Source organism: Rhineura floridana, chromosome 10 (assembly GCF_030035675.1).
Source record: "Rhineura floridana isolate rRhiFlo1 chromosome 10, rRhiFlo1.hap2, whole genome shotgun sequence".
Lineage (NCBI taxonomy): Eukaryota > Metazoa > Chordata > Lepidosauria > Squamata > Rhineuridae > Rhineura > Rhineura floridana.
In genome coordinates, this window is record NC_084489.1 from 80634513 (window position 1) to 80662481 (window position 27969).

General features: G+C 41.3%; 1 protein-coding gene across 2 annotated transcripts; it reads left to right on the top strand.

The window, feature by feature from the left end:
* Positions 1 to 285: 285 nt before the first annotated feature.
* Positions 286 to 27908, top strand: EXOG (exo/endonuclease G). Of its 2 annotated transcripts, none has more exons than XM_061587002.1 (6): positions 286 to 444; positions 5991 to 6140; positions 8308 to 8447; positions 9020 to 9096; positions 10705 to 10819; positions 26753 to 27908. In XM_061587002.1, the coding sequence occupies exons 2-6, from the start codon at positions 5996 to 5998 to the stop codon at positions 27212 to 27214; spliced, it is 939 nt and encodes a 312-aa protein (XP_061442986.1). In that variant the 5' UTR covers positions 286 to 444; positions 5991 to 5995; the 3' UTR covers positions 27215 to 27908. The 2 variants fall into 2 exon arrangements, with proteins under 2 accessions (XP_061442986.1, XP_061442985.1); XM_061587001.1 differs by lacking the exon at positions 286 to 444 and adding an exon at positions 499 to 834.
* Positions 27909 to 27969: the final 61 nt, after the last annotated feature.

Below are 27969 nucleotides of genomic sequence, written 5' to 3' on the forward strand. Positions count from 1 at the left end.
GTTGCTTTTCTTTTATGGACCCCCTTTATTTATTATAATTCATATTCCCTCTGTATGCACACAGGAATTATTGAAATAATGACAGATTCAACTAACCTGCCCATTTAGGGTTGCCAGGTTCAGGGCCTGAGACTGATCCTGTATCTTTAGGAGAAGAGAAAGGCAGCCAAGTGCAGGTGTTCTTGCAACACTGTAATGGGAAAAACCACAAAGTGGAATTCTCCCTTCTCCCTGCACAACTTTTAAAGATACAGAAGACCTCTTGGAGGCAAGGGGTGGAGAGGGAATGGTTGTTGTAAAACGCATTTTTAACGCCACTCGTGAGAAGATACCCACAGAGAGAAAAGAGGACAACAAATGGGCGCGTAGAGGAAAAATAAAAGAGGTTCCGAAGTGGCAATTTCGGATTAAAGGCGAGTCCAGAGTGTGAAACGGCTGGAGACGGTGGGTACAAAGATGTGCATTTCTAGCGCAAAACGGCCTTCAGCCGGCAGAGCGGGACTCGTTTGGCGCGCTTTATCTTCCCTTCAGAAGGCGGAGCGAAGTGACGAGGCTCTGCAAGACTGCCAGAGAAGGCGGAGGAGGGGAAGGGTTTGTTTTCCCGCCTCCCTCGCCTCTCTTTCAGACGGGTTATTATGGCGGAGTCATCAGGCGCCCGCTTCGCCCGGAGCCGCTTCTTTGGCGGCTTTGCGTGCGGGGCGGCCCTGGGAGCTGCACTCTCCAGTTTGGCCGCCATGAAGCTCCTCAGGGAGCCTCATCTCCCACCCAGGTCCCGAAGGAGCGCCGCCCCCCCGCCCTTGGAAAAACAGCCGCCGACGCCGCCGTCTCGGGAGGGTAAGGAAGCGATTGCGCAGGCGTAGTGGCCGAACTAGGCGGGAACGCAACTTTTCAGCCACAGGAGCTGGCGTGGGGGTAGGCTGAGGGCGACGTTGAGCGTGTGAGGGGGAAAGGGGGCTTCCCTAGAAGGGCCGTTTGCCCCACTTTACAGAGGGCAGCCATCTGTTTTGAAAGGCTGACAGAGAGGAGGCTTCTAGTTGAAGGGTTATTGTTATTATAATTACTTTTTGAATTAGTATGCTGCTTTTCCGTACAAATAACGTCAGCGCGGCTCACAATACAAAAGAAAAAATGCTCATCAGTATAACATTACAATAACAGTCAAATGTCCATTCAAGCATAATATCACAAATGAAACAAAGAATTCATATATGTGCATACATGCACACTGTGCGCGGCAGCTGGAAACCTTTTACTTCTACATGCCCATTTGCTGTCCTCTCGGCATCTCCTCACAACTGGCATAACATGGCTTTTTTTTATGACAGTATTGGTGTGGAGTACTGGCACCTTTTTATAGCTGTAGTACTATACTACTGGCACCTTGGTGTTTTCTTTTTACCACAAAAGCACTGTGAGTAAAAAATATAGCCATATACACACACAGAGTCCCACAGAGTGCTTAGTTGCCCATCCACACTTAAGACCTGGACAACAGACTGAGCTGGTATACAGGCCACCTGTTTTCCCCCTTAAAATGAGATGCTTCATATTTCCACTTATTTTTTTTAATTGAATGGGTTTCTATGCCGCTTTTTGCCACCAAGTGACCTTAACGTGGTTTACATAAAAATGAATAAATCATATCATTAAAAGCCACGGAACACAATTAAAATAACAGTAAGATGTCTGTAATAAAACCACCAAAAATCAGCGCTATAAGACAAAACAGACTCGAGGCTGAAAAACAGTTTAAGCATAGCCTCCAAAAGCTCGTGGAAACAAATGTTAATCAAATGGTGAAATCTCAGCAGTGTTGTGTCCATCTATGGCCATCATAGTATTATTTGTGATTTTATTTCCAGCATTTACATCCTGCCCTTTAGCCAAAAAGGGTGGCTTACAAAAATCAGTTTTAAGACAGTCCCTGCCCTCAGGCTACCAATCTAAAAAGATTTGATACAAGAGGAAAAAAGAATAGGAAGGAAGAGGAAAAAGGAAGAATTATAATTGTTAAAGGTAGTTGTGGCTCTCTTGCCCTTGGTAAAGAGCAGTCCCTCTCCTGAAGCACTTCCCCCCTCCCCATCAGAGCAGACAATATCCGGGCCAGGAGAACTTGGCAGCTCCTGCCACACAGTTCTTCCCTCAGACAGCTGATTGATGGAGAGAATCATTATTTTGAAACTTGCATCTATTTTATTTATTTATTTATTTATTGTATTTATATACCGCCCCATAGCTGAAGCTCTCTGGGTGGTTTACAGTACCTAAAAACATTAAAAACAAATACACACATTTAAAACACATCTTTTAAAAACAATTTAAAACACAATTTAAACATTTAAAACAATTTAAAAACACATGCTAAAATGCCTGGGAGAAGAGGAAAGTCTTGACCTGGCGCCGAAAAGATAACAGTGATGGCACCAGGCGCACCTCGTCAAAAAGATTGTTCCATAATTTGGGGGCCACCACTGAGAAGGCCCTCTCCCTTATGCGTTTTGTGTTCTAAAAGAACAAAAATGGTATGTTGCTTGTAGGTTCCTCAGTAGCCCAGTGCAAAGGTAGTACTTCCCAATCTTTTAACCATGAGTAAAAGATGAAGGGCATCCCATAGACACGCATGCTCTGACCACCACTTTCCTGCATGAAGTACAACAGTTTCTTCTAAACAAACAAGTGTCTTTTCCATTTTGTTGTAACTTTAAAATATTGGTGCTTTTTGTCGTAATAATCTTGTGCAAACAGCTTCACAAGGTCCACCTGAAAGGCGGCATATAAATAAACAAAAATAATAAATTCTCTTGAATTTTCCCTTCCCTTTTCAGTATGATATAGCATTAATTACGCACAAAGGTTAACACTAACTATGGTTAGCTTGAAAGCAGAATTTGCAGTGGGGTTGGAAGCTAAGTAGCAAACCCTGGTTAAAGGTAACCAATACATTTTGTGTGAATTTGTGTCTTCTTTCTTCTCATTTGTTGGTAATGTTGGTAAGTTACCCTGGAGGGTAATTGGGGATGGAAGGTGGAGAAAGGACTCCAATCTGTTTGTGAAAGATGGAGTACCTAGGGTGGCCAATTAAAAAATGTAAATGTACTGCCTTCAAGTTGATTCCGACTTATAGGGTTTTCATGAGGCTGAGAGGCAGTGACTGGCCCAAGGTCACCCAGTGAGTTTCATGGCTGTGTGGGGATTTGAACCCTGGTCTACCACGTCATAGTCAAACAATTTAACCACTATGCCACACTCTCTCACAGGTGGCCAATTGCACATTGCCAAAAAGGAGGATACAGTGGGGCCTTTGAGCAATGAAATGCAAGCAGCTCTTCCTTTGTAATTAAACTTGGCGATTTCTTTTAGTAGTAGTGTAGTATAATAGCTAAGGTTGCAATCCTATGTATACTTACTTGGAAATAAGTCTTTGAATGGGACTTGATTTGGAATAAATTCACACTGCAAACAAATGAACTAGGCACCTGTTCAAATCTTGCCATGATCTTGCTAGAGAGCCTTAGGCAGTCCACTGCTATCGATTGGCCTCAGCACACACACCCCCTCAGCATTATGTGATGATAATACTGGCCTGTCTTGCAAGATGGTTGTAAGAATCAGAGCTTGGAAAAGTTACTTTTTTAAACTACAACTCCCATCAGCCCCAGCCAGCATGGCCACTGGATTGGGCTGGTGGGAGTTGTAGTTCAAAAAAGTAACTTTTCCAAGCTCTGGTAAGAATGATCCAAACAATGTATATAAAAAGCTTTGAGCACCTGGGCAGAGCAGTCCTAAGTAGAGGGGGAGATCCAAGTTGGAGCCCTTGCTGCATCTGGAACCCTGTCTGTTGGTATGAGCCACAAAACAAAGTGAGGGAGTTGTTACTGATAGATCTTTGTTGCTTTGAAACCATTTAGTGGAGGTGTTAACTGCCCTAACTCCAGGTTGGTGTGGTTGATTAGCCCAACCTTGGGGGCTCTTCCTGGAACGAAAAGGCTTTGGGTCCAAGACCGCCCCCTGAATGTCCCATTTGGGATATAACTGCTGGTGGAAATGTCTTTGATCCACCAAGATCTATGCCAGTGGAGCTTTCTCCAGATGTACCAGGGTTATCTCCCACCTTTTCTGGCTTATCCAAACTGTCCAGCTAACAGAGCTGTAGGTTAGAATTCATGGTGTCTATATTATTGATCGAATGCAGATGTAATTTAAATAAGTACATAGGAAGATGCACTGAACCAGACCATTGCTCCATCTAGATCAGCATTGCCTACAGTAAGAACATAAGAGCCTGCTGCATCAGGCCAGTAACCCATCTAGTCTCACAGTCGCCAACCAGATGCGTATGGGAAGCCCACAAGCAGGACCTGAGCGCAAGAGCACTCTTCCCTCCTGCAGTTTCCAGCAACTTGTATTCAGAAGCATACTGCCTCCAGCCATGAAGGCAGAGCATAGCCATCATGGCTAGTAGCTATTAATAGCCTTATCTTCCATGTATTTGTCTCATCCTCTTTTAAAACCATCCAAGTTGGCGGTCATTACTGCCTCCAGTGGTAGTGGATGCCGTAGTTTAACAATGCTCATGCTCTGCATGAAGAAGTATTTTTCTTTTGCTTGTCCTGAATCTTCCAACATTCAGCTTCCTTAGATGTCCACGAGTTCTAGTGTTGTGAGAGAGAAAAACTTTTCTCTGTCCACTTTTTCAATGCCATGCAAAATTTTATACATCACTATCGTGTCCCCTCTTACTTGCCTTTTCTCTAAACTGAAAAGCCCCAAATTTTGTAGCCTGTTCTCATAGAGGAGTCACTTCATACCCTTGATCATTTTGGTTACCCTTTTTTGCCTTTTCCAACTCTACACTATATTTTTGAGGCAAGGCGACCAGAACTGTACACAGTACTCCAAATGCGGTTGCACCAGCAACTGGCAGTGGTTCTCCAAGGTTTCAGGCAGGGAACATTCCCAGCCCTGCCTGGGACCTTTTTCGTGCAAAGCTTGTACGCTGTCACTGAATCATGGCCATTGCCCAAAGAGGATCTGGCCGAAGGTTCGTTTAGCTCAGCGTCCCGTTTCCTAAAGTGGCCAGTTGTCGTAAATAAAATGTTAACATTTCCTCAAACTCCTCTTCAACAGTTAATTTTTTTTAAAAAAAAGATACTCATTTTATTTGGATTCCACTGTTAAATGGGGCTCCTGATAGTCTCCATCAAGCTGATGATCAGGTCCACCTTCAGCAGTGCTGCAGCTACAGATGCTTCTAGACCATACAATAGAACGCTGTTAGCAATTTCTAAAGGAAAAAACATTGTAGAAATTTACCTTTCATTAATATGACATTTTGGGCCCTTGACAGTTATGCTAGTTACATTTTACAACCTGCTCGGAGATAACTGTGCACAAGAGGAAAAAATACGGGTTTCTTTTATGTATTGCCTTCTCTGTAACAACTGGTGTTGAAATAAGTTACTTTTAACATTTGTTTGCCTTTGTTTCCACAGTTGTAGTACTTTTTTTTTAAAAAAAAGGCAAACAAAATCTTTTACCTCTGCACAAAAATCGAACAACACCCCGTGGTTTGTTCATGAATTGTTAAATATAAATTGAATTAAAAATAACATCCGCCTCTTTTCTCCTTGAATACAATGGAAATCAATCAGTGCTGTATTGAGAAAGTGGTTCTGTCTGGCTGTATCACATCAGTAGTAAATTGCTAGCAATGGCATATTTTTCATTTTATGATGGCTTTAAGTATATCTGTATAACTGTTATAATAAAAATCAATCTGAAGTGGTGGGCAAAAGGTTACACTACACAGTTAACCCACACCACTTATCACACAACAGGATTTAAAAACATCCCATGTTTGAAAAGTGAAAAAGACTGTATGTTGTATGAAAAGTGAAGTAGGTTCACCTCAACCTCTCTTTCAAATTCTCTGTGGTTGGATGATGTCTTGATGACTTTTCTGGGTGGTGATCTCTTTGTGTCTCTCTTAGAACTCATGACAGAGTCTGTGTTGGAAAAGTATGGATTTCCTGCAGCTGGAACACAGATCAGATATTACACCAATCATGCATTATCTTATGATCAGGCAAAACGAGTACCTAGATGGGTGATTGAACATATTTCCAAACACAAGACTTTAGGTAAGTGAACTCTTGTGTGCATTTGTTCATTGCTTTAATTAATTCCCTTGTGAGCTAGCGGCACTTCACTGGCTGTGCATGAGTAATAGACATACATCAAAGAGTGTAAACTCCATCTGAGACTAAGCCTCCTTGAGCATAGTGGAACTTACTTCTGAATAAATGTGCATACGAGTAAACCTGTTCTGTCAGGCAGGTAAATTATGTTACCCACATACTCAAACTTTTAATAGACAAGAGTCTAAATCTTGTAAAAAGCACAGGATTCCACAAATACAGTTGGCAGAGGCGACCAGGAAACATATACATTGCCTCCATCGATCAAGATATGAGAAAGCTGAACCTCGCTGCCTTCTAGAAGCACTGGTTGGCTACCAAGCCCAGCCAAAATTTAGAGATCCTGTAAGCATGAAGATGTTTCTTGCTAGTCCAGAAATCTTATTTTCACCTGTGGGTGAGGCCCCATATTAGTACAGGAGGCATAGGATAGTTTTAGTGGATGCCTATGGATGTCAATACAAGTAACCCCTTCTTTCTGTTAGTATTTATCATTTATATGGACAGTGTCATCCTACTGTTAAGTCAGTGAGGCCTTTTATTTTGATGTGCTTCCTGTCCTTTCTAGGTCCTTGTCCCTTTGTGGGGCAGTGTAACAATGGCTGATGGCATCATGGTGAATGGTAGATTGCATGTTACATGTGTCTAAGTGTAGCCTTTTTAAATTGAAAAGTAGGCTCTGGATTGGGGTTATTGAAAGCAGAGAAGCAGCAGAGAGGTAAGTAACTTACTTTACCTCCCACTGCTTCTTCACTCTCAACCATCCCTTACCAAAGCAGCTTTTAATTTTTTCTTTGAAAAAGAAAAAAACAGGGATTTTGGGGCTACACTTAAAACACATTTGCAAATAATATGTACTTTAGCCCTAAAACATAGCATTGTACCTTGAGTGTCCTGGTTTCTGAGGGAGTTGTTTATACTATGGATGTTGGCATCTGAAACTCCTAGTGTTTTATTAATATCTTACGTGATTCTGAAACTGTACCACACAGAAAAGGGAGGATAGATTGTGTTGGTGTGGGTATCATGCACTTCATACCACTGCTTCCTGCCATGTCTTCTGCCCACATTTGACTTGTGCATGGCCTTGCACTACTTCACCTGCACTATGTAACAGCATCATCTGTAGTTGCTACTGGTGGAGCTACCTGGGTGTTCTGCTACATCACTGCTACATCTGCTACATCACTGCAGTGCCATAGAAGCCCATACAGAGCAGGCCTTAGGATCAGTCTGTAAATCCCAATTTCTTAAAATATGAGGCAGTAAACATATGCACAGTACACGTATGACCTTCGACATGCCCCTTCCCTGAATGTATTCCGCCAAGCTTTGAAGACCTGGCTCTTCAGACAGGCCTTTGGGACTTACGGGGAGGGTTAAATTTTTATGACCAATAGCCTACTACTCTGTACTGGAACTGTTTTATTGTTTTATTGTTATATTGTATTTTATGATGTATTTTATTATGATGTAATGTATTGTTGTTAAATTGTATGTCGCCTAGAGTGGCCATTGGCCAGATAGGCGACCCACAAATTAAATTATTATTATTATTATTATTATTATTATTATTATTATTATTATTATTATTATTATTATTATTATTATTATTATTGCATCAGCAATAGCCTAGTGTGATTCTGAAATGCAACCAGCTATGGAATGGTAACCAGCCGTATGTGCATGGTGGTACATTTATACTTTAAACCTTGAGACGTCTAAATATTTTGAGAGGCTTGAGATGAACTATTAAATCCACCCCCTGCCCTGAAGTCTATTCTAGGGAACCCTGGGCATCATCTGAAGCTTATCAGGTTTCCCAATGAGACACATCAGCAATGAAGGCCAATCTTCCATGAAAGACAGCTTACCTACTGATTTTTCCTTGCAATGGAGAGTTGCATGGGAATCTTGGATACACACTCTCAGCTCACACAGGATAATTATGGGGATCAACAATCCTGGCCAATTCTCCATGTGAATGGCATATGTACCCTAGAATATGCCCCAGGTTCTGTATGTATTCTGCAGTTTTGTAAGTTGCATTCAGTATAGTTTTCTTTTTTATGGAAAGGTTATCAAATGACTTTTTGTTTTTGCTCCTCAGGCAACGCAGACAGACAACATTGCAAATTTAGGCCAGATCCTAGCATCCCTTCAATGTTCAGTGCCATGAATGAAGACTACATCGGCAGTGGCTGGTCACGAGGCCATATGGCCCCAGCAGGGGATAACAAATACTCACCAGTAGGACTGCTACTTAATGTTTGGCTCCTTATTTCTTTGAAGGGGAGGGGAAAGAATATTAAAAACAATTTGCATATGATGTTTTCAGTAGAACTAGGTAGTGGTTCAGACATGAGACTGGAATAGAATACATAATTCCTAAATCTATGACAGAACTATGAATTCTCTCAGAATTGGAAAATCTTGCTAGCCCAACCTTCCCTTGCTTGGTGCCCAACAGACATTTTGGATTACAACTTCCATTAGCCCTAGCCAATATGAACAGTGTACTCCAAAACATCTGGAGAGCACCAGTTTGGGGAAGGCTGCTCTAGCCCATAATGAAGGAAGTAAGTAATATTAAAAAGCAGGCTAAATGTGAAGACTCTAGCCTTGAAATGTAATACATTATATACTTGGATGATGGTGGGGCATTGTTCTATGCATAAATATACTAGCATCTTCTTCTTGGTGGTTATTGCTGAAAATGCTGAACATTAATATTTGACTGCTTTATTCTGTCTAATTCTCAGTGTTCAAGTAGGCCTAGGCATCCATCCAAAAATTCAGTTTACAATTCTTTTTTCTTACAGAAAGCCATGGCAGAAACATTTTATTTGTCCAACATTGTTCCTCAGAACTATGAGAATAATGCTGGATTCTGGAATAGGTACGTTGTTGCTAGATTAAGTTCAATGTAAAATTCAGAGTAGTCATATTTAAACATTTTTCATTCATGTTTGGCTAACCTGGAGAGAATTTTTTTAAACAATAGAAGGACCAAAAGCAAAGGAGAAGAAATAAACAAGGAAAATATGAGCATAGCTTTCTGTGGGAAAGAGAGAGCAACGTACTATTGGTATTCTGGTGATGTAGCCAAAAAGCTCCTACAGTATGTTTATGCAAAGAAAGGTTGCCCAGGGCAAGTGACAGGCATGTTAAGCCTTAGTCCAGGGTTCACATATTTATTTATTGATATTTATAATATTTCTGTTCCTGAAGGCTGACAGTGCACAACTATTTAATGCCTACAAATCCAATGAAATGGAATGAAATTCAATTAATTAGACACACACTGGCACAGAAATAGAATTAACTTGCTTCAAGCAGGGAAAGCAGTATGATAATGGCTTCTGTTAATTTGGTAGCTACTAATGTGGGTGAGTCCATGAATGGTCTTGTGTCTACCACTGTAAACGAATACACTCTGACCTCTACTCACTGCATGATGGAAACATGCACTGTTTCTACTAATCATCAGGATGCAAACAAAGTGCTATCTCTTCAAATTCAAAAGATGCAAACAAAATGTTGGCTTTTTCATTGGCTCAGCAGGTTGTAAACAAAGAATCTCTGCTAATAGCTTCCCCAAGATGCAAACCAAACAATAAGCATGAAGCAATCAATGAAATAGCAGATGTAAAATGGAGGGTCCAATTTTGAATGAATTACTCAGTGATTGTCTGTTCACAGGTAATCTGTTTGAACTTACCTGATGCTGCAGCGTGCTTTTTCAAGTCTTATTTTCATGTGCTTGATGCAGCATTTGAGAATAATCATACTGGGAAAATTAGTATTTCAGGATTGCTTCATAAGGCTGTAATCCCATAATGATCCCCTTAAAAATGTGATCTGGAGTTCTTGTACACAAGTAGTGCATCCCATAACCTTTTCTTCAGCTTGTGATGATTCAGTTTTTAAAATTACGTTTCTGACATATTCAAGCAACATTTTATTCTAAGAAAACGTTTTATTTTGTCCCTCATAATGTATAAAAATGAAATAGTATTTAAATGCAACAAGATTCGGTGGAGAGAAAAAACAATTGGCCTATGATTTGTGGCTCGGGGTTCTCAGAAACTTGACAAGCAAAGGCAGATATACATGAAGACTCACTTGCAAATATATGAAAATGATGTGGCTTTTAGCTACTGAGGGTGAGCAATAATACAACATTAATTGAAGAAAGCATGCCTGAGACCTGATTGGCCACTGTGAGAACAGGATGCTGGACTAGATGGGCCACTGGCCTGATCCAGCAGGCTCTTATGTTCTTATGATAAAGTTGCTGCACTAAAGCTGTGCATAGCAATAAACTGAAGATTAATGCTTACATTTTCCCATTATGCTTACCTTAATATATACAGCTTGGAAAACGTTATCTCCTCACCCTTCCTAAAATGCCCAGTTGCCCTCCTTTGTTCCAGGTATAAGTTGGAATCCTCCCCCCAACTAGTTCTTTTATTTATTCATTCAAACTGTTCTGGCGTGGTTTCAGAATAGAAATGTATTGCCGGGAACTGACTGAAAGATTTGAAGACGTCTGGATTGTTTCTGGACCTTTGACATTATCTCAAGTGGACGATGATGGGAGGAAAAAGGTTGTTTATCAGGTAAGCATTTGCATCCTGTGAACCTAACCATATAATTGAAAGAAGCCCCTTCTTGATTTTGTTGGGAGCTTTCTGCCATGCAGGTTCTCTTTGGAGTTGTACTGAATGAGACTTGGAACTGCGTGCATGAGGTGGGCAAATAGCCACAGGTGGTAAAGTTGCATGATTGGAGGGCTTACTGTCATACTGTTGAAGGAGGAGTGCTTTTACTTTGCTTTGTGGCCTCAGCTGTTGAAGGAAATAAGTGGTTGCGTGCATGGGGTATGTTCAGTAGCCTAAGCAGCGGAGAGGGGGAAAAGATGGCCGCCCCATTCGGTTTGTTTGCTGTTGGTTTCTCAGCGTCTACACCATAAGCAACTTATCTGCTACCCCAAGACCCTTCATTAACTCCCCAAATTACAAGAAAGTGGAAGTCCTCATACCAAAGGTTAATTTTGTGACGCCGACAAGCCCGTTTCTGTATCAACTTCTAATCTCTGTTTCGGCTCCAGCCTCTGTCTCGAGGTGAGAGGAAAGGCTGCTACTGAATGCCGTCCTTGAACTATTACAAATCACTCTTGGCTCCACTTGGCATTTGGCACCTCGGATAAGGAATTACCTCTTACCCTGAAATGTTATTTAGCCTTTAATCTGCTGGATCTTTTCAGTTTCCTGGTCTCGTTCCCTTAAAGTCAGACACCAGATGAAATGGTGCTCACGAGGAAAATGCTTAAAGACCTGGGTCCTGTCTCAAACCAGGAAACAACATCGCCCTTGGGGATAAATAAACAGCCAAAGATCACCTCCTTCTTTAATGGGAGCAAGAAAAAATCCAAAAGGACGAATTTAGACTGGTCTCTCGATACGAAACGGATTCTTTCGGCAGACACATCATTCTTTCCCGCATACAAACTGGCCCAGGAATTTGAGCAGGCCAAAGTTCTGACAGAGGTGCAGAAGGGCATCGCCTCCAGGGACGCAAATTACAGCGGGGCTCATAATAGAACCACGAGCCCACTTTGCTCCCCGCCCTTCTCCTCGCCGCACAAGTCCTCAGATCAAGAGTTATTGGATAATATTCATCTTGCTACTCACTTTTGGAATTTCCACCAGATGGATTCGTTCCTGACAACCCTCTCGAGAGACATCTTAGGCAATAAAAACTTTATAAATGAGTGTAATACTCTTACAACTCTCATGGAGAAATTCAAGAAACTACATATTCGATTCTCACCTCCACCATCTAGTACTAATCTATTCCACTCTAATGCCAAACAGGCTAGTCGGGGGTTCTGCCCCACTGCCCCAAGCTCAAAACCGCCATAGCTGGAAAAAAATCCAAAAATGTTACGAACTTTAGGCGGCCGAGGACTAAGAAAATGAACTTCTTCAAACTGTTCAAAATACTGGAAGCCCAATTAAAAGCCAAGTAACCCCAAAAGAACTCTTCTCTCCCCCTAGATCGACCGAGAACTCCAATTAACAACCTTCATGATGAGCCTTTGACTCCGGTGGTGTCAGCAACACCGCCTCACTTACCTAAGATTGCCCCGGTCTGTCTTACGTTTTCCCATCATGAAAACAAAGAGAAGCACTGGAATTTAAAATACAGCCGGAACAAAATCGTTCTGCTTAACTGTCCCAGGCTCAAGTCTCGAGAATCACAACTTAGTCGTAAACTTCATATCATCGACCTCTTACATGCAATGTCTATGAGGCAGATAACGGTGGCGGATGTTGGTAAAGTTGAATATCTTTATAATAACTATCCGCCCTCCAGGGTTCTACTCACCTTTACACTCAAACACACGTATAATGCGCGCTCAGGGTATATTCCTCCAAAGGCATTTTAAAGATGATGTGGAACTCCATTCACTAATTCTAACATCGAAGTTCATACAATCCCCATGTACTGTTCACGATGGGGACCATGAACCCCACTCCTTAATGGAAAAAGGTTCTTCTCCCGACATCAAGACTTTGTGGGTTAGCCCCCCCCCCCCCAAGCGGGAGATACATCATTTTCACAACCTCCTAAAGGGACTGATGTCGATTCTTCATTTCGGGCCCTGCAACTTGGGTCCACTCCTCTACTCCACGTACTAGGAGAAAATGCCATGGAGTGCTCACCCCCAAACTCATTTATACAGCTTAACGCAGAGTGCGACGCGCTGGTGGGACAACAGGACGACTCTTCGAGTTTCTTTATAGAAGAAGAGAGGGATCTTTTTAAGAATTTTAGCTCCCTCCCGCCCCCCAACCAACGGGACATCATTGTGAGGTTACAGACCCTCGCTTATTGTTTACAGTACAGGTTGAGGCACACGGAGGTTCCATCACAAATAAATAATAATAATAAAATTTTATTTGTTAGTCGCCCATCTGTCTGAATTAACGGACACTCTGGGCGACGTACAACAATATAAAATACAATATAAAACAATATACAGTCAACAAATCACAACATCAACATCAATTCATCTAAAACCATCTTTCAATTAATACAGTATAGAAACTAGTCCGCCCCAGATATCCCATAGGCCTGCCTGAATAGCCAGGTCTTTAGGGCTCGACGAAAAGCCATCAGAGAGGAGGCATGTCGGAGGTCAAAAGGGAGTGAGTTCCAGAGGGTGGGGGCCACGATCGAGAATGCCCTCTCTCTGGTCCGCACTAGCCTAGCTGTTTTCACCGGTGGGACTGAGAGAAGGTTTTGTGAGGCTGATCTTGTTTGGCGGCATACTTGGTGATATTGGAGGCGTTCCTTCAGGTAAACTGGGCCGAAACCGTATAGGGTTTTAAAGGTTAGTACGAACACCTTGAATTGGGCCCAGTAAACAACTGGCAACCAGTGTAGATCTACCAACACTGGGGGACATGATCCTGGCGACGGCTCCGCTTTATCAAGCGTGCCGCCGCATTCTGTACACACAGAATCTCACTTGGAGTCAGGTGAGAAGGGTCTGTTTCCCCCACCTAGTAATTTGTCTCAGGTGCCTCCTTCGGAGCCACAATCCATACCAGATCATCTCCCTTCACATGCTGACCCTACTGCCTCTCTGCCCCCGACTGGCAGGGAGTATCTAAATACATACACTACTCCCTCCTGGATGGATTTAAGATTCTTGGAGAATTCAGAGTTAGCCTGCCCCTCAAAATGTCCACCTGTGCCTCCAGCCCCTTTCTTGACTTTCTCTAACTCCAGTGTCAGCAGACCAGCATCTTCATGTGAGATAATTAGTCTTCTTAACGTCGACCAAAACTCGACTTCGTCCCCGGACACCTCGACTACAAACCCATATTTGTGACTGTCCACTCTCCGATCGTCTTCAAAGCAGTTCCCTCTCAAGGTGATCTCGTGGAATGTGGCGGGTTGGCTTAGTAAACTAGAAAATACTTTCAGAGAATTTTGTTCTCAATTTCATATTCTGTGTCTTCAAGAAACTTGGGTCACTTCCCCGGCTTTCCCCTCCCTCACAGGGTTTGCCTCAGTTTTCCTCCTGGCGTTAAACTCAGTAAAAGCTGGCAGACCGCTTGGTAGCCTTGCTACACTAATTTCTGCAGATTTAAATCTAACCATTACACAAGTCCCTTTCCAGCCCATCAACAACATGCTGGTCACCCAATTTGTTTGGCCCTCGAATGTGAAAATAATCCTCATTAACATCCATGTCCCTAATCCGAAAAGTAGGCAAAGCGATTCACCAGTCTGGACAGACTTAGATCAGGTCTTATATTATATATTCCAGGAAGTGGCAGATCCCCTAATACTTTTGGCTGGGGATTTCAATGCCAGATTAGGTGTGAACAACTTCGTTATAGGGGACAAACTGGGCCTATCAAGGGATGACCTGTCCTTTTGCCCTCCTAGGTGTTCGAGAGACCCAGCAATAACTGTGGTGGGTTGTGCGCTTTTTACCCTGCTTTACAAATACCACCTTATTATCTGTAATGGATCCCCTACTAACCCGTCTTTGGACCTTTATACGTATTATGGACCCAGAGGAATGAGTGTGATCGATTTTATGATCCTCTCCCCTGCCCTAATGCCCTATCTAGAGGCTTTTACTGTATTGGTTAGATCTGAAAGTATGCCAATCTATCTGCTTCTGTCCATTACATCGACTTTTCAATTTTCCAGTGCTATCCCCCCGGAAAACCTGTCTCTGTCTGGCACAAGAAGGATTAGATGGAATGCGAGGCTGCAAGATGACCTGAACTCTTACTTAAACCCCCCGGCCACTCTTATGCGTAGAGACCTACTTTTAGCAGAGGCTGACCCCCTCAACAGTTATAAGACCCTAACTCAAGACTTAAGGCCCATACTGACTACTTCCCACCCTCCTGCCCGAAGGCAACATGGGTGGTTTGATAGTCAACGTGCTAATGCCAAAAAGGATCTTGCTTGTTCCATAAGAGCCCTAAGTAGGGAAGATTCAACAGAAAATTTTAGTTTGTATATATCTCTACGCAGGGCCTATAAAAACCTTTTACGTAAAAAAAAAGCAAATTTCATCTGTCAACAATGGAAGGAATTGGCCCTAGCCTTAATGGATTCCAACTCAGCAAATTTCTGGGACCTGATCTCGAGAGGGTTCAGAGGGGAATATTTTTGTATAGAAAATCAAATCCCCTCGACCAAATGGTGCTCTTATTTTGCGGACCTATTTTCTGGGGCAAGGTTTCCCCCATTAGAGACACTCAATTTAATCTATTACCCCTGACTACAGGCATGCAAAGAGTGGGAGCCTGTAGACCCTCAAGAATTACGCTTTCTGACCCCCTCTAAAAAAGCACCGGGAGAGGATATGATACCGGCGGAACTATTTAAAGCCAACCTTGATTGGTGGGCCCCGGTCCTAGCTAAGTTGTTCACTTTTATCAACTACAGTGGCACAGTTCCGAAGGGATGGGCGGTCAGTATAGTGATTCCAATTCATAAAAGGGGTTCTAAGTCTGACCCGAAAAACTTTAGACCAATTAGCCTTATAGATGTCGCTGCAAAGTTGTATGCCAAATACTTGCTGGGGAAACTGCTATCTTGGGCAGATGAAAATATGGTTATTGCGGAAGAACGGGCAGGATTTATTATTAAGGGCAAGTCAACTCTGGACCATTGTTTCACACTGCTCCACCTAATTCAGAAATATTCTCATCATAGGAGAAAAGAATTATTTGTCACATTTGTGGATTTTTCAGCTGCCTTTGACCTCATTGATAGGGAGAGGCTTTGGCAGAAATTGGCTGTCACAAACATCGATCGACACCTATTTTGCCTTCTACAAATACTCCACACTAATACGCTCCTTAAGGTTAGGTTAGGTGCCAATGGCCTCCTATCAGACGTTGTTCCAACAAAGAGAGGAGTCCGACAAGGTTGTCTTTTGGCCCCTTTTCTTTTTAATTTTTATATTAACAACATTGTTGATGAACTCTCGGGCCCTTCCTTTTTTCCCCCTTCAATTTTAGATTCTACTCCTTCGGTGTTGCTTTACGCCGATGACATAGCTTTGATATCTCTTACGCAAATTGGTATGAGGAGGCTCCTAAGAAGCCTTGGTGCCTTCTGTTCGAAGGAACTGCTAACAATAAACTATTCTAAAACTAAAGTTGTAGTGTTTGGTAGGAAAACTAAGTGCCATACCTGGAAAATAAATGAAAAACCTATACAACAGCAACGTATTTTTCGATACTTGGGTCTCACTTTCGCCTCCTCCCTCTCATGGAAAGCTCATGTGGAATCAGCCAAATTGAAGACCTCCCAAGCCATCCAACTGCTTATGCGCTTCTTTAAATTCAAAGGAGGCTCTCTGGTCCCGCCTGCACTGGAGGTGTTTCAAAGGAAAATTATACCTATGCTCCTCTATGGTGCAGAGATCTGGGGCCACGTTAACATGAAGCCGCTAGAGAAAATTCAAAACGCCTTCATCCGTATGGTGCTGGCAACACCGAAGGGAACAACTGTTCCCTTTTTGAGGTCAGAGCCAGGCCTTTATCCTATAGAAGACTTTGTCCATGTAGCCCTTGCCTCCTATTGGTTAAGACTAGTCTCTATGAATGACACCCGGTTGCCAAAAAAATGCTTCCTTGAACAGTCACAAACCCCTTGCCAAAATAATTGGTTAAATAAGACTAAATCCACCCTTGCCCCATACGGGATAAGTCTAGAGTCCCTGCCTGCCCAAGTTTCCATACGAGCCAAACTGCTGCTGAAGGATAGAATATTTCTATATTCCAAAAGATGGGATATTCACGCCTCCACACAGACGGCCTTCTCTCATTGGTTCCCCATGTTTAAAACCTCCTTTATCAGGGAACCTTACTTTTCCTTTTTAGAGCCCCCTTGGCTAAGAAGAGCTTTCACTGCCATACGTTTCCAAACAATGGCAACCGCCCTCCTTGAAGGGAGATATGGAAACATCCTGATCCACCAACGTTGCTGTATATGTAACTCAGGCGACGTGGAGGACATCGCCCACTATTTGTTGAGTTGTCCCCTCTATAAAACCCTTAGGGAGAAGTTTTTTTCCCCCATCAGCCATCTGACTAAGAATAGATCGATTTTAGAACAAGTTTGCGTTCTTTTAGCAGGCACGGACATTTTTGTAACCCGACAAGTGGCAAATTTTGCCTTTGCTGCAGCAAAAATTAGAGCTAAGCATCAAAAGGTAGCAGAGTCTTTGGCAATGGCCCCCGTTTCTGGTTAAATTTATATAAGTAGGCTTGACCGGGTTTTAGACTTGGCTCCATCTGGCTGGTTCTGCCCCTTTAAGATCTTATATGTGTACTTTTCACCCTAAACAGGATTGTTTAACCTCCCTTTTTACTGTAAGATAGTAAAATTTTAACCTGGCTGATCCATTTTATTGACGATTGATATATGTATATTTTATATTGGTGTTCGACTTTTGTATCTGTACATTTTTGTATGTCATTGCGACGGCCTTTGGCTTTGAGCAATAAAGTTCAACACAACAACACTAGCCTAAGTAGCAAAATTTGAGTTATGTCTTTTGAGAGAGGAGTAGTGGCAATTTGTGGGCAGCAAACAGTAAGAACTGAGCATAGAAATAAGCAGCGCATTGCTTGCCTTCTTTGCAGGCAGTAGACATTAGAAATCAGGCTGTGGGTTTTTAACAGTTGTGGTTACTGTCTGCTTAATAAATCAAAATTATGCATCTAGAAAAGTGAAGTTCTGTGACACGCTGTAATGATGCAAATAATGATGTAAGTAGTGTAGTGGATTCTGGAAAGATTAGATTAAAACATGCTTTATTTTAATTTTTTTTAAAATCTTGCATAGTTTAACTTGTTAGCTAGTCATGAGGAAGGTCGAGGAGGTCTGCAGTGTCAAAAGTCCCATGCTTTGACCCTCTCCTCTCCCTTCAGATATTTCATTCAAATTCACCTACACACTTTCAAGCCTGTCTTCACAGCCATAAGGACTAGAGAGCTGCCCTAAAAAATAAAATGAAAGAAACTTGAGATTCCCATGAGACTGATTTAACATCCAATAAATTTTACTATTTGTGCAGGACTTGAAAATACACTTAATTCTGGTTTATAATCACATCTTCTTCAAGCTCACTTAAAGTGTTGTCAGCCAGTGGCTATGCGTTGTTAAAAGTTAACTATTAAATTAATGACTTTGGATGAATTTTTTTTGTTTTATTCCTAGGGATATGTGGTTATTTTTAGATCTCTTGAGGAAATGGGGAAACCCCAAAGTATTGCTCATGGATTGATCCTTGCGAAGGCTGTGTTACTGTTTATTACCAGGGAAACTCCATGTATGCTGATGTTCTGTCTGTTGGCTGAACTGGTGTATCCCAAGGCCTATGCCATCAGTTTGTCTGCCTTGATGAAGGCATTTGTTGCAAATGTAGATTGATGACCACACTTGGTATTTGAGAGATACATTCGCAGAATATAAATGTATGTTCTGGAAATGTAAAAGAGAATGACAAGAAGAAGAATCTGTTCTGTGTCACTGGAGAGGCAGGAGCAGGTTTTCCATCTTTGTACAGAGCAAATCAAAATGACAGCATCTTACTTTATATACTGCTGCTCTCCAGAGAACATCAGTTTAGTGACTTTTGTCTGCTAGCAGATTTTTGCTTCTAAATGTGTCTTTCTGCAATCATTTTTCCTCCTACGCTCCACTCAAATTGAACTCATATGAAATGCATGATTTAGGGCTTCGTCACCTACAATTCCCACAATCTGGATTCCCTCCACCTCATATATGCTTGGTATTTCAGTGAAAACCTCTTATTTGAGAGGATTTCATTACTGAAGTGTTTATATGGACAGCCATGCATATTTTCTTTTTAACCTAACCATGTTTAATTTAACCAACAAAAATGACCAGATGAATTAAGACTTTAAAAAGATGTTTAGCAAAGGTAAGAATTCTTTAGCAAACAGGAATAAATACAGTGCTGCTGTGAGAAACCATTTTAGGCAGCAATCCTATACACGTTTTCTTGGGAGTAAAGCCCTATTGAACTAAGTGAGACTTACTTCTGAGTAGAAATACCAGCTCAAACTGTATGCGAAAGTGTTTGCCACCAAAAATGGCTTCCTGGTTTGGACTTAGAATCATAGAATAGTAGAGTTGGAAGGGGCCTATAAGGCCATCGACTCCAACCCCCTGCTCAATGCAGGAATCCAAATCAAAGCATTCCCGACAGATGGCTGTCCAGCTGCCTCTTGAATGCCTCCAGTGTCGGAGAGCCCACTACCTCTCTAGGTAATTGGTTCCTAAAACCAAGATCCACCGGGACGAGGTGGGGTTGAAAGGGGCATTCCAGAGGTGTTGCAGGGGCAGAGCCTGTCAGCTCAGTCACATGAGCTAGCAACCCTCTATTTTAAAGGCTTGCCTTCCCTTTGCCAGATTCAGGGGCTGACTCAAAAGGAGTTTGGAATAGAGGTAACTTACTCTGGCTTAATTTAGGTTGTCGTAAATTACACTGGCTTCCTGTAAGTATGGAATGCTCTGTCGGTAAATAGCACATGTGGGGGGAAAATGGAGCTTCTCCAACTTGGGGGACAATGTCCTTCTTCCCAGTTTTGAGAAACAGTTGTTTTTAATGAACCCTCAACTCTTGCATTGAGGGTTTTTCAACAGAACTTAATATAAATTTGCAAAATAAAGAGTTTCCAAGAATTTGCAGGTATTTCTCTGCAAATATCCTGAACATTTGGGGGGGGAACTTCTTTAAAAATCCTGTATTACTACTAGCTTTTATAGCATTGTGAGTGAATAAATAAGTATATGACTTAAAAGTTACAACCCGTAATCATACACATGCACTCTTTTTTAAAAATATATTTTTTTAATTTTTTAAAAATTAACAACCTGGAAACAAGTGAGTATGATAGACATACAGCATCTTCTCTATTTAGCACATAAGATTGGAGTGATAAGCATCTTTCCAAAGAATAACAATGAAGGAGAAATAAAAAATCAGTATAAATATTAAAATCTAAGAATATTTTACAATTTTCTCATTAATTTCAAGGAAAATTACCCCTAAACAATGAAGGCAAGGAAACAAAAAATTGGTTGCTACTTAGTGGTACTGTCCACACATTTTAGGGGGACACAAAAGGATATCTCATATCCAGGTCAAGACAGATGCCCTATTTTTCATCGGCTTTCTTGGTTTCCATATTTCAATACATATGACCAAAGCAGGAGTAAATGTTGAGATTACATCAAGCAGAATGTAGAAGCACCTTGGATTTTAACTCAAAGCTCCTTGAAAAATTCTTCTGATGGAGCCTTCTCAGACAGAAGAGCTGTGGGTGAGTGTTTACAGGACCAAAACTGCAAAAAGCACCCAATAGCATCAGAGTAATGGGTGTTGCTTTGGTAGACACCTCATATGGTTTAAGACAATTGTAACCTGAAAAATAAATCTAATGAACAAATTCTGCACAGTCCTGATGTTGGTTCCCTTCTGTAACGGATGCTTATAAGACTGAGATGCTGTTGGTGGGGGAGCTCTCTGCCCAGATGGTTGATGTCCGACCTGCCCTAGATGGGGTTACACTCCCCCTAAAGGAGCAAGTCCGTAGTTTGGGGGTCTTATTAGATCCGCTCCTGTCACTGGAGGCTCAGGTAGCCTCGGTGGCACGGAATGCGTTCTACCAGCTTCGGCTGGTAGCCCAACTACGACCCTATCTGGACAGGGAGAACCTTGCCACAGTTATCCATGCTCTGGTAACCTCTAGATTGGACTACTGTAATGCACTCTACATAGGGTTACCTCTGAAGACGGTTCGGAAACTTCAGCTAGTGCAGAATGCTGCGGCCAGAGTTCTTACTGGGACTAAAAAATATGATCATATAACTCCTGTCCTGGCCCAGCTGCACTGGCTACCAATATGTTTCCGGGCCAGATTCAAAGTGTTGGTTCTTACCTATAAAGCCCTTAACGGCATTGGACTGCAATACCTGGTGGAACACCTCTCCCGCTATGTACCAGCCCGTTCACTGCGCCTGACATTGAAGGCCCTTCTCCGGGTTCCAACACGTATGGAGGCCCGGAGAGTAATAACTAGAGCTAGGGCCTTCTCGGTGGTGGCCCCCGAGTTATGGAACGCCCTCCCTGACGAGATACGCCTGGCTCCTTCGTTATCTTTTCGGCGCCAGGTAAAGACCTACCTCTTTGCCCAGGCATTTTAAATTCTACTTTAATTTGTCTTAATTTTGTTTATATATATTTTTATACTGTATTGTTTTCATGTTTATTTGTGTTTTAACCTGTTTTTATCTTTTGTACACCGCCCTGAGAGCTTGTTGCTATAGGGCGGTTTAAAAATGTAATTAAATAAATAAATTATAAGGCTCAAGTGAATGAGGTAGGCCTGATATCAGTTGGAATAACGTTACCTATAGGTCACTATCATCGCTCAAGTAACAGCTTGGGCAAACCAAACATTTTCTTGGAGATGCTGAGCTGAAGGAAGCCATAGGCTTAATCTGAAGCAAGAAAGATAGCATGTCTACAAATCACTGCACAAGAATATTTCAGCTAAATGAATTTTTAAATCCCCTCGTTATTTCTGGTCCTAAACAGCTGCTAAAAATGAGTATCAGGGAGGATGCTTTGGTGATTCTATAGTTCACTTTGAAAATTACGATAATTCCTCTGATTTGCATGCTTCTAAAAAGACTAGAATTCTAAGATCATCCAATGAACTTGACTAGAATTCGATTCAGGGCAGACCAGTGGAGCAGGATGTCCATATGTATAGTAGTCATCACTGCCACAGAATGTTTTGCTGGCCCCTAACACCAGCAGCTTTAAAAAAGGATTAGATTATTCATAGGGGGATAGGCGTACAGGGGATTGCTCTCTGCATCACTCTTGTGAGCTTCCCTGAATCACCTGGCCAGCTGCCATTAGAGGCAGAGCACTTGACTAGATGGCTCTGTAGTCTGATTTGGCATGGCAGTTCTTATGGCACAGGCTTCCCTGGAGCTGAGCAACGTAGTTTGAGGATGAGATGGGATAAAGTTATTCTTCTGAGCCTACAGAGTTCTATCAAGTCCTTAAGGCTTTTGAAGCATGCTTGGGAAGGAAAGGGTGACTGGGGCACTCGGAGAATTTCTGTGGATGCTGTTTTAATGCATTTGACAACATTGTCTCTGATGCAAGAAGTGTGCAGGGCTGGGTAACAAGTGCTGGCAGCTAAGTCTTGATATAATTTGATTTCTATTGACCGAATCCTGCAGAAATCTTAGGTAACTGCCATCTCTGAGGCAAGGCTCACTGTGACAAAAGCCCAGTGAACTCCACTAATTTTATTTACCGTTGCGGCATTGCATTGTCCACTCACTAGAGGGCACTGACTCACTACGGCCTTGATAAATTTCTTCTTAACGCTCTCCCTGTTTATGTTGGCAACAAAGCAAGTATCTTCTTGTTTTATGGTGTGTTTCTCTATTTGTCTCTTTAGATCACCTTTTCTTGTAGATTTGAAGAAGGGTTATATTGTAACAGTATGCACTATTGCTGAAAGAGCACTTGATCTGAAGGCAATTTGCAGGCAAACTATTTCTGTCATGTTTCATGTGTGGGATATACTAGGTGTGAATGTATTTTCCTTCTAAGTTCCAAGTGGTAGGCTTCTCTGTGACTTTCTAGAAGTGTTGGCACCACTAGCCTTTTTTCACCCATCTGGATTTTCATATTAGTGAACTTCTTTTAGAGAGGTGTGTGTATTCTCTGTATGGAAAAAATTATGCCAGTTTTGTGTCATAAAACCCACATTATGTAACTGGAATACATCATGCAAGTCAACATTCATTTGTTTAGGTTTTTCTCTCTTTTTTGGTCATAAATTCCCAGAGATATTGGTAACAGTATAAAAAATGAAAAATTAGTAGGATTATAACATTTAATTGGCAAATTAATCCACAAAAGCTGTAGTTGATTAATCAGAGGTACCTTTTTAATTCATAGGGCTACAAATTGAAGAGACTAGCTTTTTAAAGACTATTTTAGTTCTGGAGAATTATGCTACAATAAGATGTTAAAGATGATATTTCCTTCTAACAATTAGTAGAAGCTTTGTTTATTTAATACAGTAGTTCCTTGCTATAACGCAGCTCACTGAACCACAGATACGGATATACTGTGGGTCTGACAGTGTCCCCAAGTAAAATACTGTTTACAGAATGTGGATTTTGTTATAATGTGGAATCCCTATAATGCGGGCGCGTCCTTTGTCCCCTGACCCCCTACGTTATAGTGAGGTTCTACTGCATTAAGAATTATTTTACTTTTAGTATTTCACATAAGTTGAAGTTTGGGTAATATGCAGATTCATCTCAATGTGGTCAATTAATAGGTTCAACGGCAGATGATTATTCAGCTAAAATTATTTACTTGGTTGTCAGCCCTACCCTCTATCCTTTATAGTCACTGCCTCAATTCTGTTGAAATATATGGGACTTGAGGCTGAAATCTTATGAATATTTTGGTATTTGTCTTGTAAAGTTGGAAATTTCCACCACTATTCTAGCTGAAACACATTATCAGATGATTCAAAAGTGATGAGGCCCAGATACCTGCAGCAGTACGAAACATAGAGAAGCAATTACTGTACACTTAAACATTGTTCCTGGTATGCTACCAGTAAGTGGTGGTGATAAGCAGGCCCAGTGCTGTTTTCCATATTAATTATTTGCTTTGCAAACTTACCCGTCATTAGGCTTCAACCTATAATTCATGTTGGCTTTTAACTTGCAGCAAGTCATTGATTCTATAATAAGGCCACTGCTGTTCTCTAACCAGAATGTGTCGCTGCTGCTGCAGCAGCAGCAAATGGTGACTCTTCCATCATCTTTGTATATGAATAGATGATCACAAATCAAAGAAGACATGCGTGCATGAATAGTCTTCCAATGTTTTCTGTTCACTTACCATAAGGGCACATACTCTCTGTCTGTCTCAGACAAGCAGCAAGTGTGTCGGATCTAAATTATGGAAATTGATGTGCAAGCTGTGAATGGTGCAGTTACAGTGGAAAAGCCGCTAGGTGGCACTCGGGCATCAAATATCCAGAGTCCCATGCTTGAATTGCTCAGAATGAAGACAGTACTTTTAAATTTATATAGACATAGCTTACTAACATGTAGATATATTTTCAGCTTGCTTGGGCTGAGCAATCATGTGGAACAATGTACATTACCTGTCTCAAGAATGCACTATAATCATAAAAGTCTGTTGCAATGCAGTTCATGTCGTGGGAGTAAGACTCTTGTTCTTTCTGTATTTGTCAGTTGATTGGTAGCTTCTCTACTTCTGGGCAAGATGCTGCTACCTCCCTTTATAAATACACCACACCATGGCTGATCATATAAAAGTACCCAGTCCTTAACCAGTCCTTTGTGCCACTCCAGAGGCTCTGATGGACATGTGGAGATGTTGGAGCTCTGTGCATGCAGGGACTACCCAATTCTCTCTCCTGGTCCATGGAAGTCAAAGATTACCAGTTGTGCAGAAGGAACACTCTGCAACATTGAACAGAACAAGAAAGCTACTATAGTATATCTACACAGCTCTGTGTGTGTCTCAAGACTTGCAACATAGAATGGAATGGAAGACGAGTAGAGGAGGAAGATCAGTTTGAGGCTGATCCTCCATTGCCAAGGTTCTTCTTGGGAGGAAGGGAATATAACCCCACAGCAACGCTTGTATATATCATCCTATATGCCTATGTGCAAATATACGTAGCTCATACTTTCAACATGGAGCCCCAGCCACATGGAGGCAGGTTTTTAAAGCAGAAACCACATATGTTCAGGCCTGTATCTCCCCTCAAATATGTGCATACATACCCCAGTGTGTTTTTATGTGTTTGTTTAAAGCATTTTTAGCGGAAAAGGCTTTCATGGTGGCTTTCAAAGAAAAGTAGAAATACGTGCTCTTCTTCATGTAGTGACTGTGAAGAAAGAAGTTCCATAAATGGGGTAAAAACTTGTTACCATATATGTGACTATAATATATGGCACATGAAGTTTTGTGTGTTGGTCCTAAGTCTTTGATGTACCAATATTAAAACATTTTTGTTTTTAACTAATCTGCTATAACTTATCTGGAAAACAACCTTGTGTGTGTGTGTGTGTGTCATGAAATTAATCTGTCTTTGGGCAATATTTCCTTTTGCTGCAATCACAGTACTTTTAGCACCTCTTAGTTTTGATCAATTTAATGGTAATTCAGTTGTATAAAGTACAAGAGGGAATTTTTGCAATCAGCATTTCAAACAGTGTTTGGGCAAAAGCCAAACATCATTGTTGATTTATGCAGCGTTTGGTAAGCTGCCTTGATAAAATATTTTCACCAAGCTCTACAGTACTGATATAAGCGAGTTTTAAACTGGTTTAATTGTCATGGCTCCCTTAAACCTACCTGAGAATTGTCTGTTTTTTAAAAAAAGAACATATACTAATAGCGAACTCATTCTCTGAGAGCTGATTTTTGTAGCCCAAACAACTCCATCCATGCACAAGGGGTTAGTATTGGCAACCTTAAGGAACTCTTTGCAGAAATAAAAAAAATATCTGAGGGAAGACCCCCCCCCCCAAACAGTCCAGTGTAGAATGAGCATGGTCAGTAACTGCAGAATCCTGACTGACAGTTGCCAGGGGACGGTGGAATGAGGAAATGGGGAAGAGGGAAAGGGAATGGAATATCCTGGAAAAGGTGATGACCCTGACCAGAAAGAACTTCACACCGCAACATTTTGTTGCACGTCTCTCTTGTGATGTGTAATCGAGATTGCAAATCAGATTTCAGGATTTCATGGAAGAGGGCAGGGGCTCAGCTCTTTAACCAGATTGTGGGTAGGGTAGACATACCTTGATAGAGAATTTATGACTCTTACAACTTTTCTGCAAAATCTATTCTTGTCTCAGTCAAACTGTAGAGAGATCTAATCAACAACTCTATAATACAGTCTTCTTAGATTTGGCTTCATTAGGAAGTTTATATTTTTGGTTTTGTTAGTGGTTTTTTGGCTACAATATGAGCCTACTTTGTATATGTCATAGTTTGAGTCCATTTCACATATGTTCCTATGTACTATTCCTGTAATATCAATCGATTACATTGATTGTACTAGTGTACCATTTACAAATGCAATGGACTTTATGTTTTTTAAACCATAAAGATAGTCATCACATCTTTCTTTTACCGTGTTTTGTTTATTTTGTGAATTGGAACATTGTCAATTATTAGCTTGAGTCTATTTTGGCAGCTTTATATGAGAGAGTTACAACTGGTTTGATACTGGGGTAAAGGAGTCTTTAGTATGGTGTGCCTTTTAATTCACTTGGCAGTTGCCCATTATGTAAGAAATGTTAGTTTTAGATGTGGGAGGATTATGGCCTACTTTCAGATGAGTTAGAATGATATAATCTCTCTGCTCTGCTGATAGGTAATTGGAAAAGATGATGTAGCTGTACCTTCGCATCTTTACAAAGTGATTCTTGCCAGGCGAAGTGAAACATCCACAGATCCTTTGGTGCTTGGGGCCTTCATGGTACCCAACGACCCTATCAGCTTTGACCACCAGTTGCTGGAATTCCAAGTTAGTATTGAAGACCTGGAGAGAACGTCAGGCCTTGTTTTCTTCCCACAAGTGAATAAAGCTAAAGATGTTAGAAATATTTGCGAGGTTGATACTTGTAAGCTGATTGACTTGGAGGAGTTCACTTTGTACATCACCACTCGAAAGCTGCAGAGCGCAAGGACATTGGAAAGGTTGGGAAAGATCATGTCCGAGTTACAGGAAAAAGGAATTAAGCCCAATGACTATCTCTTAAAGGTTTACCAAAAAAAGGCAGAGGAATTAGCAATACAAAAGTCAACAGAAGGTAGAGAAGGAAGAGCTGGCTAATATTTCAAAAGCAAGCAATTAAAGTTGCAATCCAAAACACACAAGGTAGTAAGTCCCATTGAACTCAATGGAGCTTACTTCTGAGTACACATGTAGTGGATTGTAGCCTTAGTGTATGCGTTTTTTCCCTAAGGAACTGCTATTCATAGACTGCTACTGTTAAGAAAACCTGAACAAGTCTTTCCATTAATTGTGCTCCTCTTACTTTGCTGTAAGAAATTAAAACACCCCCTGTGGTACAAGTTGGCAGTGGGACTTAAAATGACTTGTTTGTGCCCTTTTCTGAATCAGTCATCAGATGATAGGAATATAATACGATCACTCTGAGAATATAAGTAGAACTTGCTTTAATCTAACTTTCCTTTTCTAACATGATGCTTTAGAAGTGGCATTGTTTTATATCTCCAGCTGATTTTTTAAAGACATCTGGGTGCATTCTCTTTGTTGTCATTCAACTTGAACCCTTGTAGAAATGTCTTGGTTCTTCAAGCAAAGCCTCTTCCTACCACTGTGAGCACATCACTAGAAAAGCCCATTAACGTCCCAACTTACCAGTATTTTAATTTTTGTTCACATTCATTACTTGAGAACAAATTCACTGAAAGTGGCTATTTGCATATGGAGATGTTTTGAGAACCTGTTTGTGGGTTTTTTCCAGGTGAGTTTTTAATAAACATTTCCCTGAGGATTTTAAGTTTTGACTCTGGTTTTATTCTTCAGTATTTGTAGGATCAGCTTCAGTTTAGGTCTGAGGC